The following is a 13,740-nucleotide window of genomic DNA, read 5'->3' on the forward strand; positions in this document are numbered from 1 at the left end:
CTGGTAACACGGAAAGCATCATTGGTCGACAGGGCTGGGAACAATTGAAGCAAACGGGCTGTTATAATCGTCTGTTCTAAGCCGCAGTGTGAGAAACACCGAATAAATTACCTTGACGTTGTCGGAAATTTCAGAGGAAATTCTCCCTGCTTTTCGATGGGCTGGTTCTTTCTTTTTTGGGGTCTTTGTACCTCAACATCGTCGCCCTCCCTTTGTGGCAATGCAACACCCAAGTGCCTTTCTCGCCGCACTCGGCCAGACCTGCTATTACTTTTAAATAAACGCAATTATACTCTCAAGCTCTGAACTCAATTAAGGTGCCTTATTTCAAGATGACAACGCTCGTATTTCTCGCCACTTGCAAACCGAGCTCCCAACAAGATCGTCAGCAAAGCGCTTCTACACAGGTCAAAACGATCGGTGCTAATTCGCTTCGATAATCCAAGTACACGTAATCCTTTAGATGCGATATACTTAGTATGCGAGCTGTAAGAGTTGCAGTATATGTTATACCCAGATATTTTACTTTATCTGTTGCAACAATGTCGTGTCCGTACATCAGCGTTCGTCCTGTGTTTTCTTCGCCCTTGCCCTTTTCTTCTGTTTTTTTTTTTTTGTGTACTATGAGCCAACTCGCCCAAATGAAGGCACCGCAGACTCGTTGCGCCGTGTCATGAGAAGTTCGACTTGCCGAACGACGAATGACGCAGTTAAAGTTAATGAAAACCAAGAAGAGCGCTTTTGGGAACATTGTGTCAACAGTGTAGTTCATGAAGCCATCTTTCAGATTTAATGTATAGCGTCTGACGCTGAAAAGAATACGATATGATCATCGTATACATAAACTTGCATATCGTTAAGTGAAATAACAGTGTTTAGTAAAATATTCAGTAAATGAGGCGAAAGAAATGCCATTGAGCAACTCGCCTTGTCTATTTGTACTTTTGAGAGGATAAAACTTTGTGCAAGCAATTAAATTTACGTCGATTTAGAAAACTTTAAATTCATCCAATTATACTCACTATAATGTTCACCTTTTAAGCTTAACGATCAAGATGGCATGTTCTGCGCTGTCGTACGCCTTAGCAATATCAAAGGTCCCTATGGCGGTGTACTGTTTTTCTTGCAGAGATGATTTAATTCTGCTTGTCAGGTCAAGTGCCAACCAAGTGGAGTATCCAGGTCTTAATCCGATTTGAGATTCACTAAGCATTTCTGTTTCATCTCTCCAAGTTTTTGATGTAACGGAAGTAGGTGCTGCAAAGTTACACATGCACTTTTTTGTTTTTTTAAATTTGGGCATCGGGTCACTCCAGGCTACATCTAAATGAAATGGTAGACACACTTGCCAAAGCTTCCCTAGTTGACCCATCTGTTTCTCCTTCGTGGGATACGGCGTGCTCCATCAAGATACAGACAATTCTGCTTTAATCATTATTATACAAAGCAATCAAAGTTATCGAATGCTGATTCTCATTATCATCATATCATATATATTGGGCTGCATCACGTCAATATGAGGTAACGACATCAAGACCGCGATGCCGATCCCACAGCGAAATTTTTACTTTCACCGGGAAGGCCAGAAGCAATGTATATCTGTGATGGTCTCGATACAATTGACGACTAGTCTATTTGTAATTCTGGCAGCGCTTCTCCCCACAAAGAAGAATACTTCTCGAGGGTCAATTCGTTAACTCAGCCTTGCGTTAAAGGGTCCTTGCAACACTTTTTGAGCATGGTCAGAAAACGCTGCTGATCGGTAGTCGAGGCTCCTGAGAACCTATGAGCCAAATATTATAGCGTAGCACGTGGCCTGGAATTTAAAAAGATTGTCAAAAGTCAGCTAGAAATCGCTCGCTCTTCTCTCGACAAATGATGTCATAGTCCAAAATGACAGCGTCAAAAACACAAAGTCCATTGCCATTGGCTCGTTTGAGCAACGTGAGCTGCATAACTACCGCGGCCAACACGGGATGCCTCGACGGGCCCGAGCTGCACGCTTCAATTAGGACCGAGGCTACAATTAGGACCCAAGGGGGCTGCAACTCTAGGTCAATTAAGTTTAATCTCCTCCACCCCCCTCCCCAACATTTAGTGCTAGAGTTACAGTATACAATTACACCATCGCGCTTGCGATCACACTGAAAGTAAGTCGCATGTTCAAAGAAAAGAAAAAAGACGAGGAAGTGCTGAAGGTCATGACGCGCGCTGACGAACGGACGTAGCTTCTTGCCCCCTTTTCATCCCCTGCTGCGTATCTTTCAGCGCGCTCTCTGGTACGAAAAGAGAGAGACAGCGCTTAGAGTGTGCGTCAAATCCCAGAAACTCCGCTCGTACGTGAAGGATTCTAAAAATTTGGGCGACAGTCGATTCGGGTATACTAATAAACGCCTTTACAGAAGTAATTCGATGATTAGTTGAAAATGTGTTGCAGGGCCTCTTTAACTTCTCCGATTATTCCTTCATTTGTGTCTCCGAATTAGGGCTTCGGTCACAGAGATGTTTGTCTAAAAGTCTGAAGGAAGGGAATTTTCTGAGGGCTCGTTTCCTTGATTGAAACAGCCCTAATGAAACCAGCCGATAATGAAACCAAGGGAGGTATAGGGGACTTTAACTGTAATGTTTTAAGTGTATCTTAGTAATTGAGATATAGATGTGAAGAAGGTAAAGTGGACGAAAAGACACCTTACCGCCGGCAGGGACCGAACCTATAACATTTGGATTGCGCGCACGATGATCTTACCAATTGAGCTACGGCGGCGGTCGCCCCATCGTCCACATTATCGAGTATTTATGTGCATGAAACCTAGGAGGAGTAGTCCGCGCCGCTCGCCAGTGGCGTAGCCAGGTCTTGGCATACCGGGCCCGTACCCGGGTTGCCAATTTAATTTTTTTTCTCCCATGGGATAGAGCACAAAAGGACACTCGACCACACTTACCTGCCCGGATCCCATGCCAAATCAAGGGCGTTCCCCTCCCCCCTTCCCCGAAACAAATTTTTGCCCACGTCACTGCCGCTAGCAGCCATGTCGGCGAGTGTGGAACATGCACCCTTTATTTTTGCTAGATGTCGTCACGTAGCACGTGAACCTTTATCGAGCGGACAACTGACCAATGTCTGAAAGTCTGCAATTTCATTTCCGACACAGAGAGATTGCTCATAATTGGACAGTACCCTTCTACTTCTTTCTTGCGAATTGACTTACGAATTCAGCATTTCATGTACTTTATTTTGCAGCAAAGCTGCATATGGCTAGGGTTTGGCGAGGTTTTCTACACAAATGGGGCGAACTCCACCACTCACCATTGATTTGACTCTGGCTAAGAACGTGTCCATTGTTGTACTTTAGCTGATCAGCGTGTACCACAGCGACCACAAGGCCGTCGTCACCACCATCACGACTAAAACATAGTGACCCATAGGTCAAGACTATGAGTACTGATCAAGAAAATAAAAAGTCACAGTTTCGCCGCAAGGGCGAAGCAATGAATGCGATAGCAAGAAAATTACACCATTTCCCGCTAAAGGGGAGCATGAGGCGATGCGAAGCCGGAGCACTTGCACGATCGCGTTCCGTTGGCGTCCTTTGGGCATGCTACCGACCTGGCGTCGTGGAAACCGAAGAGGAACGCTACGCGCGTCTTGTCTTCCCTCTAGCCTGGCCGTTAATTCTCACAGGGCGAGCGGGGAACGCAGTCGGCAGGCATGCGAGAGGGGGGCAGCGTAGGAGAGGAGAGAGAGGGGGAGGGGACGGGCATGCGCTGGTGCTCATCGCGGCGCTGCGCAGGAGAGAATTTCGGTATGTCTAGCCCGCGTTTCAGAGGAAGAGTGGACAGGGGGAGGTGAGAGGGAAAGTGGAGAGGGGAAAGGGGAGAGGGGATGTGGAGAGGGGGAGGGGAGAGGGAATGTGGAGAGGGGGAAATGGGAGAGGGGGAAAGGGGAGAGGGGATGTGGAGATATACATACTTATACATATACGGTGCATGACGGGCGACGGCCACGGCAAAATTCAGCCGAGACTGTCCATATAATTGCTATCGCAATAAAAAAAATATCCGCGAAATCGAGCGGAGCTGCCGTAAGGAGCACATTCACTGTCGATTACTCCTGGTGTCGTCTGCTAGCCATCAATGTCTACATCTGCATGTTCGCCGACAATTACGATACTGTCTATTGCGAATTCTGAGCGCAGCTTCGTGTTGTGGCAAGACCAACTGGGTTTGAAGTTCTTCTGTCCGCAAGGTATCGACTACGCCATAAATGATAATTTTTGCGAAGTAGGACAGCACTCACTACACCATTATTCGTGTTTCTGCGGATAAGCGAGGTACCCGCTACACATCCGTAAGGTATTATGTGCACTTTGTTGATGCTGCATGTGGCTGATGACGGTGAAGAACTATGGCGGAGCACTTTGCAGTGGTTGGGAAGCATTAAACCACGCACTCGTTGCGCAATTAGCGGTGTGTGATGACTGGTTGTTATTTTACTCTTCTGCCACGCTATATTACATAGGTTAACGCGATTCCTTGCCCGACATGATGCCTGTATAGGGTCTTTTTGCAAATGAGTTTCAAGCACCAGCGTGGCTCTGTAGTAAATACTCGACTGCCACGCAGAGGGCCCGGGTTCAAATCACATTCGAGCCTGGGTATTTTTTTCTCATTTTATTTTATTTTTTTTGGCGTAACCAAAAGACATGAAGTCTTTTGGTTACGCCAGCGACGGTGGCGGCAACGGCGACGGCGAATGGGCGCAGGGATGGGCGCGTATGAGCTGCACTCTAAAATGTGTGCGTACCTTTCGTCGCGACGAAAACCGACCAAGACAACAAATGAATTCGTAACTTTGTTCAAAATTCTGTCTCACCTTTGTATGTATCTTATGTGAGCCATAAGAAAATGGCTCACAATTTCCTGAAATTTATTATCCATCAATGATACATGATTAACTTCTTCCGACGTTCTTTCTTTAACTGCTTTATCATCATCATCCTCATTGTCAGCCTGTTTTAGTCCACTGCAGGACGAAAGTCTCTCCGAATGATCTCCATTTTACCCTATCCTGTGCGAGTTGATTCCATTTTATTCCGTCGAACTTATTAACTCCGTCGCTCCACCTAGCTCTCGGTCTTCCTCGACTGAGTTTCCCATCCCTCGGTAACCATTCCCTTGCTCTTACTGTCGAGCGGTTGTCTGTTCTACGCATTACGTGGCCAGCCCAGGTCCATTTCTTTCGCTTGATCTCAACTAGGATATCTGCAACCCCTGTTTGTTCCCTGACCCATTCTGCCGTCCTTCGATCTCTAAGCGTTGTTCCTATCATTCTACATTCCATTGCCCGCTGCGTGGTCCTCAATTTATTCTCCACTTGTTTTGGTATTCTCCATGTTTCAGACCCATATGTTAGAAATGGCAATATGCACTGGTTGTATACTTTTCGCTTTAATGGCAGTGAAAGATTTCCTGACATTTTTGGGGTGCCTGCAGAATGCCTGCCGAACTGCCTTGTGGGTTCTGTTTATATATTGGACATTATTTTTATAATTTCAAATGTACTTTTCGCCTCATTGCTGATTTTCTGTTGATACAATAACTGCACGTCTATCATCATCATCACTTTGCGGCGGAGGCACGGTCTGCTCGTGGTAAAGATTCCACGTGTCGCGAGGGGAACGTGCTCATTTTTTTTCCGTCCGCAATCTCTTCTTCTGCAACGATCAATCTAGCGCCGCTGTCCAGCCTTGCTGTTCCTTGCGCCCATGGAGAAGCTGAAGTGCGGGCCCGTGGTCGAGATGCGCGGTGACGACATGGCGCGCGTGGTCTGGGACTTGGTTCGGGAGAGGCTCATCCAGCCGTACGTGGACGTTGACCTGCAGGTGTTCGACCTGTCTATCGAGCACCGCAACCAGACCAATGACATGGTCACGCTGGAGGCTGCCGAGGCGCTCAAGACGCACAACGTGGGCGTCAAGTGCGCCACCATCACGGCCGAGAAGGACGTGCTCGAGAAGTACCACCTGAAGCGTATGTGGATGTCGCCCAATGCCGCCATTCGCAACGCCCTCGGCGGTGCCGTCTTCCGAGAGCCCATCGTCTGTCGCAACATCCCGCCGCTGGTAAAGCAGTGGCGCAAACCAATCATTATCGCGCGTCACGCGTTTGGCGACCAGTACAACGGGAAGGACTTCGTCGTCCCTGGACCCGGCACGCTCCAGATCAAGTACTCGCCTACCATCGGAGCTCCTTACAATGTTGACGTAAGTGCCGGTACATGTAATAGGCAGCATACGCACGGACTCGTAGGTATGCAATACTTCGGAACAGTGCGAAAAGACTGGAAGAGATTGCAAAGCGAGAGCACTCGTGCCGAGTAATCCTATCGTGTGTTTTCGCGCTATTCCCAGTACTGTATATACATCAGTCATCGCTAGGTATAAGACAACGCAAAAGACAGACACGGACAGATGTAAGAGAAACGATGACACAGCGCTATTTTGTCGGTTTTTACTTTTTCCCGTGTCTGTTTATTGCGGTGTCTTGACTCTACAAACAACAGTATATGCTAGCTAAATTTAGGACCAGCATGTTCTGCACTCTAAATGACAAACTTCTCATTATTATATGAACGTGAAGGGGAACTAATTGAGAGGTCGAGGGAGGTTTTGGGTTGGACTCTCACCGGCCTGTTGTTTGAGAGAGCAGATCCTAAGGGCTCTTTCGCGCTTGTTGCCACAGAGAGGACCTTGCCAATCAATGCACCAGAACAGCTACGCTCAAATTTTGCATTACGAGTATCGTAAGTGTGGGTGAATTCTTTTCGTCCGCTTCAATTCTTAAAATCGTTTTACAGGTCCATTACAGCTGTAAATAGCTCACCCTAGCTTTTTCCGGCTTTATTATGTGCTAGCTTCATGCTAACATATCTAAGAAACATGGCCACTTGAGAGCTCAAGTTCATAACACTTCATTCGTGTTATTGACAAGTATTTGCCTTTGTTGACGCACCCAAGCAGAATGCTCTTTGCTACAACTTGAGAAGAACTGCAACAATGTCATAAATGTCTATTATTAGCACATAAGGCAGCAATACGGGTTATATAGGTTAATTATTCAAATCAGTGTGTTCTCAAATTTGACCACTTATGTCAATACAATTGTGGGCCAATATACCGGCGCCCCACAAATGACAAGGGCGAAGAAGACACAGGGTGAGCGCCGACCTGTGTTTGCCTCAGCGCTCGTGTTGTGTTTTCTTGTCCTTCGTCCTGCTTTTGCTCTGTTGACTACGAACCAACTCGCCCAAATGAAGGTACTGCAGACTCGTTGCGCCGTGTCATCAGAAGTACAGAGGTTCGACTTGCGGAACGACAATAAACCGCCTGAATATGAATGTACTTTATTTACTCCCATCTGTATTACGATCTTATGTTAAGGTAAAACCGAAGGTTCCTTCATTTCCCTACAGATTTACGAGTTCGACGACACACTGGGAGTGGCCGCGGCTATGTGCAACACGGATCGCTCCATTACCGAGTTCGCGTACTGCTGCTTCCAGTTCGCTCTGCAGCGCGGCTACCCGCTCTACCTGAGCACCAAGGAGACCATCATGAAGAAGTACGACGGGCGATTCAAGGCAATCTTTGAGCTGCTCTACCAGAAGAAGTACAAGAGTCGCTTCATGGAGAAGGGCATCTTCTTCCAGCACCGGCTCATGGACGACATGGTGGCACGCTCGTTGCGCATGGAGGGCGGCTTCGTGTGGGCCTGCAAGAACTACGACGGCGACATCCAGTCGGACTTCATCGCGCAGGGCTTCGGTTCGCTGGGGCTCATGACGAGCGTGCTCATCTGCCCCGACAACAAGACGACGATGACCGAGGCGGCGCACGGCACGGTCACCAAGCACTACCGGCGCCACACTGCAGGACTCGAGACGTCCACCAACTCGCTGTCCTCGGTGTACACCTGGACCAAAGGACTCTCGCACAGGGGAAAGCTCGACGGCAACGCCAAGCTCGTCGCGTTCTCCCGGTGTCTGGAGCGGGTCTGCCTCGAAACCGTCGAGTCGGGCTTCATGACCAAGGACTTGGCGTCGTGCGTCAAGGGATTCGGCAAGGTGGACCGAAGGGACTACCTTAACACATTCGAATTCGTGGACAAACTGGCAGAGCAACTGGACATTAGGTTCAAAGAGATCTTTACGGAAGAGGCCAAGTAGGCCGCGTTTAAATGGGTTGGGGGCGGCAACACATTAAATTTGTAAGATGACGAGAAGTCTGTTTTTTATTTCTTTCAAGAGAGATGTAGTTGGGACTAAAACTGCAGCCGCACGTTGAAACGCCCGGTTTGTTGCACATTCCCGCGAGGATGATGATAGCTGCGTGTAGGGAACGTGGTACTTATGACCATAGGTCGGCAAACTCACTCATGAGTCCATTCACTCACTCACTCAGACGTAGACCGAGCCCTGAGTCTGAGCCTGAGTGAGTCTCAAACTCGCCATGATATCACTCAACTGTACTCGGACTGAAATCGAGCCGTGAGCCCGAGTCTGAGTGAGTCCGGTTGATTAATATTGAAGTGAGTTTGAGTCCGGTTGAGAAAATTTTTGTGACTCTTGAGTCCGAGTGAGTCCAATTGAGGAAAATTTCGGTCAGTCTTAGTCCGAGTGAGCACTAAGCGCAAAATATATTTCTATAGTGATTCTGAGTGAGTACTACATTTTGTGCCTAATTATGGTCCCACCCACTCAACTACAGAATTACTGTTAGCCTTATATCGTCTCACGTTTTACGTCTGCTAACACACGTCAACGCACTAGCGTTCATACGCCATGTCGATATTGATCAGAGGCGTGAGTTACGTACGGGGGGGGGGGGGGGGGGGGGGGGGAGCTGATGTAAATAAATATTGTAAATTGAATGTTCAGAGAAAAACTAGCAAGAAATTCAGGAAAAAGAATGTCAGCTTCGTACCTATGGTGCCAAGTCTGAAGGACGAGCGGAGCTAGGTGGCCTTCCTTGTTTCTCTTTATTTTCTTTTTCTTCTCTTTCTTTCTCTTTCTCTATGTTTCTTGTATCTGTGTGTTGTACCAGTTGCTTTCTATTTCTCTGCTTCTCTCTCTTTCTCGATCTTTCTATCTTTATTTCCCTTTTTCCTTTTCTTTCTCTCTCTCTCTCTGCTTCTTTCTCTTTCTGTGTATTTCTCTGTCTCTCTATCTTTCTTTTGCATCTCTTCCTCTCTGTCTCTCTCTTTCTTTGTTTCTCTTTATTTCGCTGTTTCTTTCCTTTTCGGTCTTGCTCTCTGCTTTTTATATCTCTTTTTCATGTCTCCTTCCATCTTTCTCTCACTTTCTATGTCTTTATCTGCTTCTATATCTTTTTATGTATTTATTTCCTTTATTTCTCCCTATTTTTCTCCTTCTCTTTCTTTCTATTTCTTTCTCTCTCTCTCTCTTTCACGTGCTTCGCGTGCTCCACTTCGCCGAGCAGAGTTTTCGTTTAACGCTCGCACCTGCTGTACTCGGTAGTGGGGCTTGCGCAATACCCGTGGCGCAAACCCACCTGTGGGCTTCTGCGGTCACCAAAGTTTTTACGGCCGGCTTAAACAGCTCCGCTGTTAAATATTTCCTGTGGTCGGTAGCGCTAGCAGCGCCATCTTTGGATGCTTCAATGAATTTCTGTAGGGCAGTCAGAACACCACTGCGGCTTGCACCAACCTTCAAATCGATTCGATATTGAAAGAGTTCGATGAAATTGGCCTTTTTCTATTTCTATTTTTCTATTTCTTTCTCTCTCTCTCTCTTTCACGTGCTCCGCGTGCTCCACTTCGCCGAGCAGAGTTTTCGTTTAACATTGACGTGAACAGCGCGTGTAATACACAAGGACGAAGAAACGACGAGTCCTTGTGTATTACACGCGCTGTTCACGTCAATATGGAATACCAACTAGCCCGGTCACACACCTTGTTTCGTTTAACGCTCGCACCTGCTGTACTCGGTAGTGGGGCTTGCGCAATACCCGTGGCGCAAACCCACCTGTGGGCTTCTGCGGTCACCAAAGTTTTTACGGCCGGCTTAAACAGCTCCGCTGTTAAATATTTCCTGTGGTCGGTAGCGCTAGCAGCGCCATCTTTGGATGCTTCAATGAATTTCTGTAGGGCAGTCAGAACACCACTGCGGCTTGCACCAACCTTCAAATCGATGCGATATTGAAAGAGTTCGATGAAATTGGCCTTTTTCTATTTCTATTTTTCTATTTCTTTCTCTCTCTCTCTCTTTCACGTGCTCCGCGTGCTCCACTTCGCCGAGCAGAGTTTTCGTTTAACGCTCGCACCTGCTGTACTCGGTAGTGGGGCTTGCGCAATACCCGTGGCGCAAACCCACCTGTGGGCTTCTGCGGTCACCAAAGTTTTTACGGCCGGCTTAAACAGCTCCGCTGTTAAATATTTCCTGTGGTCGGTAGCGCTAGCAGCGCCATCTTTGGATGCTTCAATGAATTTCTGTAGGGCAGTCAGAACACCACTGCGGCTTGCACCAACCTTCAAATCGATTCGATATTGAAGAGTTCGATGAAATTGGCCTTTTTCTATTTCTATTTTTCTATTTCTTTCTCTCTCTCTCTCTTTCACGTGCTCCGCGTGCTCCACTTCGCCGAGCAGAGTTTTCGTTTAACATTGACGTGAACAGCGCGTGTAATACACAAGGACGAAGAAACGACGAGTCCTTGTGTATTACACGCGCTGTTCACGTCAATATGGAATACCAACTAGCCCGGTCACACACCTTGTTTCGTTTAACGCTCGCACCTGCTGTACTCGGTAGTGGGGCTTGCGCAATACCCGTGGCGCAAACCCACCTGTGGGCTTCTGCGGTCACCAAAGTTTTTACGGCCGGCTTAAACAGCTCCGCTGTTAAATATTTCCTGTGGTCGGTAGCGCTAGCAGCGCCATCTTTGGATGCTTCAATGAATTTCTGTAGGGCAGTCAGAACACCACTGCGGCTTGCACCAACCTTCAAATCGATTCGATATTGAAAGAGTTCGATGAAATTGGCCTTTTTCTATTTCTATTTTTCTATTTCTTTCTCTCTCTCTCTCTTTCACGTGCTCCGCGTGCTCCACTTCGCCGAGCAGAGTTTTCGTTTAACGCTCGCACCTGCTGTACTCGGTAGTGGGGCTTGCGCAATACCCGTGGCGCAAACCCACCTGTGGGCTTCTGCGGTCACCAAAGTTTTTACGGCCGGCTTAAACAGCTCCGCTGTTAAATATTTCCTGTGGTCGGTAGCGCTAGCAGCGCCATCTTTGGATGCTTCAATGAATTTCTGTAGGGCAGTCAGAACACCACTGCGGCTTGCACCAACCTTCAAATCGATTCGATATTGAAAGAGTTCGATGAAATTGGCCTTTTTCTATTTCTATTTTTCTATTTCTTTCTCTCTCTCTCTCTCTCTTTCACGTGCTCCGCGTGCTCCACTTCGCCGAGCAGAGTTTTCGTTTAACGCTCGCACCTGCTGTACTCGGTAGTGGGGCTTGCGCAATACCCGTGGCGCAAACCCACCTGTGGGCTTCTGCGGTCACCAAAGTTTTTACGGCCGGCTTAAACAGCTCCGCTGCTAAATATTTCCTGTGGTCGGTAGCGCTAGCAGCGCCATCTTTGGATGCTTCAATGAATTTCTGTAGGGTGTTAGATACGAACTGCGCACCGTTGCAGCATCCAGCTTTTCAGCGGATAAGTGCGGCATTCCCACAGAGGCAAGGGAGTGTGAGTCATCCCCAGAGCGACGCCTTCGCGCCAGAGCCGAGGTGGTTCGTATTCCACGTTCATCGATCCTGGGACGATGGCCTCACCGGGATGCAACATGATGAAAAGGACGCATTGCATCTCTAGGCGCGCGCTCTTACACGCAAGAGTGCAGTCCACCGGCAACAAGGCTCTGGGTCTCCCATTGGCCGAAAGTGACGCCACCTGTTTGGGACTGCCAATTGGACGAACCTGACATCATCTCGCCCCAGTTCTTGATTGGCTGGAAGTGACGTATGGGAAAGCTTTATAAGAAGCACAACCATCGAAAGCCGGTCGTGTTCTCCTGGCCGTGGTCCGCAGCGTAAGAGATGCTGCCGGCCGAAACCATGTTTATCTGCAGTCTTCTCATCCTATTTTATTAATGCTCATATTGTAAATAAATCTACGTTCTTCATCGCACTTCCGCGTCAATCAAGGCCAACTCCCGCACCTCAGCGGCGGGATGCAATAACTGGTGGCAGCGGTAAGGATGGACCCTCGATCCAAGAAGTTCTCAGCGACAGGGAACGGACTCCGGAAGGACTGAGCGTCTGGGTACGGCGAGTGAGGAAGCCTTCAACCCGCAGAGTCCTGAGCAACTGGGAAGAAAGACAGAGTGGAGTCTTCGACCCAGAAAGTCCTGAGCAACTGGGAGCAGCGGACGGATGAACCAAATGGCATGGTGTTGCATCCGTGGGTGAGCGTGTGGCTTTTTTCCTTTTGATTCGCCAGACTTCAAAACTTGTGTGTTAATTTTGATTGTTCTGGGAATCGGGTGATTTGTCGCAACTGAGTGTTTGCACAAATTTAAGGAAACAGTTCGAACCACCGGTCAGAGCAGCTGAAATGGATCTGAGAAGGTTGACGAGGTCAGACCTGCTGTTGTTGTGCGATGAGTTGGGAGTGGATGTGGACAAGAATATGAAAAAACCAGCTATCCAAAAGGCAATTAAGGAAAGTGAAAATGACGATGAGAGTATTCGGATTGCTTGGGAAGTGTTGCAGGACGCGCAAAAGCGAGAGCTAGAGCGGGAAGAACGCTTGAGAGAACATGAGCGACAACAGCAAAAACACGAAAAAGAAATGGCTGAGATACAGGTTGAAATCCTGAAGTCGCGTGCAGCGGCGGGTATCGAAGGGGACAATCTTGTGAGACCAAGCGATGTCGAGCCATGTCGGATGGACCAGTGGATTAAACCCTACAAGATGGGAGAGGACATTGCGTTGTTCTTGGTCCATTTCGAGAGAACTTGCGAGAGGTGTAAATTTTCTCCGAGCACTTGGTCGCAGCGCTTAGTGACGTTGTTACCCTGTGAGGCAGCGAATGTAGTCGCAAGATTGAGTGTGAGTGATGCGGAGGACTACGGGAAAGTAAAAGCAACGCTTTTGAAGAGGTACCGAATTTCCTCAGAAGCATTTAGGCAGCGTTTCAGAGACGCTAGCAAAAAGAGTAATGAGGACTACTCTGAGTTCGCGTACGGTTTGAAAACAAACCTTTTGGAGTGGCTGAAGGGAGCCGAAGTCTATCAAAGTAGAGACAAAATCTTGGAGTGTATATGTCTCGAACAATTCTACCGCAGTATTCCACAGGCAGTGAGGCTTTGGATACAAGACAGAGATGGCGTAGATACGGTAGACAAAGCGGCGCTGCTAGCTGATGAGTATGTGATGCGGCGAAAGCTCACTACTGATGACACGCGTTTACATGGAAGGGATAATTCAAAAGGGTTTATCCATCCAAAAACGCAGACACCAGCAAAAGCTACCCGGAGGGCCGAAACTGCGGAACAGACAACAGAAGGGAACCACGATAACGGAGTTAGCAACCCTTCGGCAGAAAGAAAAAAAAAGGTTGACTCTCGAGAATTCGAGAAAAGACGGCCGTACCGATGTTATAATTGCCAGGGTCTAGGTCACTTTGCTGCGGAATGCAAGAAAGAAAAGGCAGTAGTG

General features: G+C 47.9%; 1 protein-coding gene across 1 annotated transcript; it reads left to right on the top strand.

Annotated features, from left to right (window-relative positions):
* Positions 1-5,725: 5,725 nt before the first annotated feature.
* On the top strand, positions 5,726-8,234 carry LOC119384952 (isocitrate dehydrogenase [NADP] cytoplasmic). Its single transcript, XM_037652561.1, has 2 exons — positions 5,726-6,263; positions 7,472-8,234. Exons 1-2 carry the CDS (start codon positions 5,766-5,768, stop codon positions 8,222-8,224), a joined length of 1,251 nt encoding a protein of 416 aa, XP_037508489.1. The 5' UTR covers positions 5,726-5,765; the 3' UTR covers positions 8,225-8,234.
* The last annotated feature ends 5,506 nt before the right edge of the window (positions 8,235-13,740 follow it).

Source organism: Rhipicephalus sanguineus, chromosome 3 (genome assembly GCF_013339695.2).
Source record: "Rhipicephalus sanguineus isolate Rsan-2018 chromosome 3, BIME_Rsan_1.4, whole genome shotgun sequence".
Taxonomy (NCBI): Eukaryota; Metazoa; Arthropoda; class Arachnida; order Ixodida; family Ixodidae; genus Rhipicephalus; species Rhipicephalus sanguineus.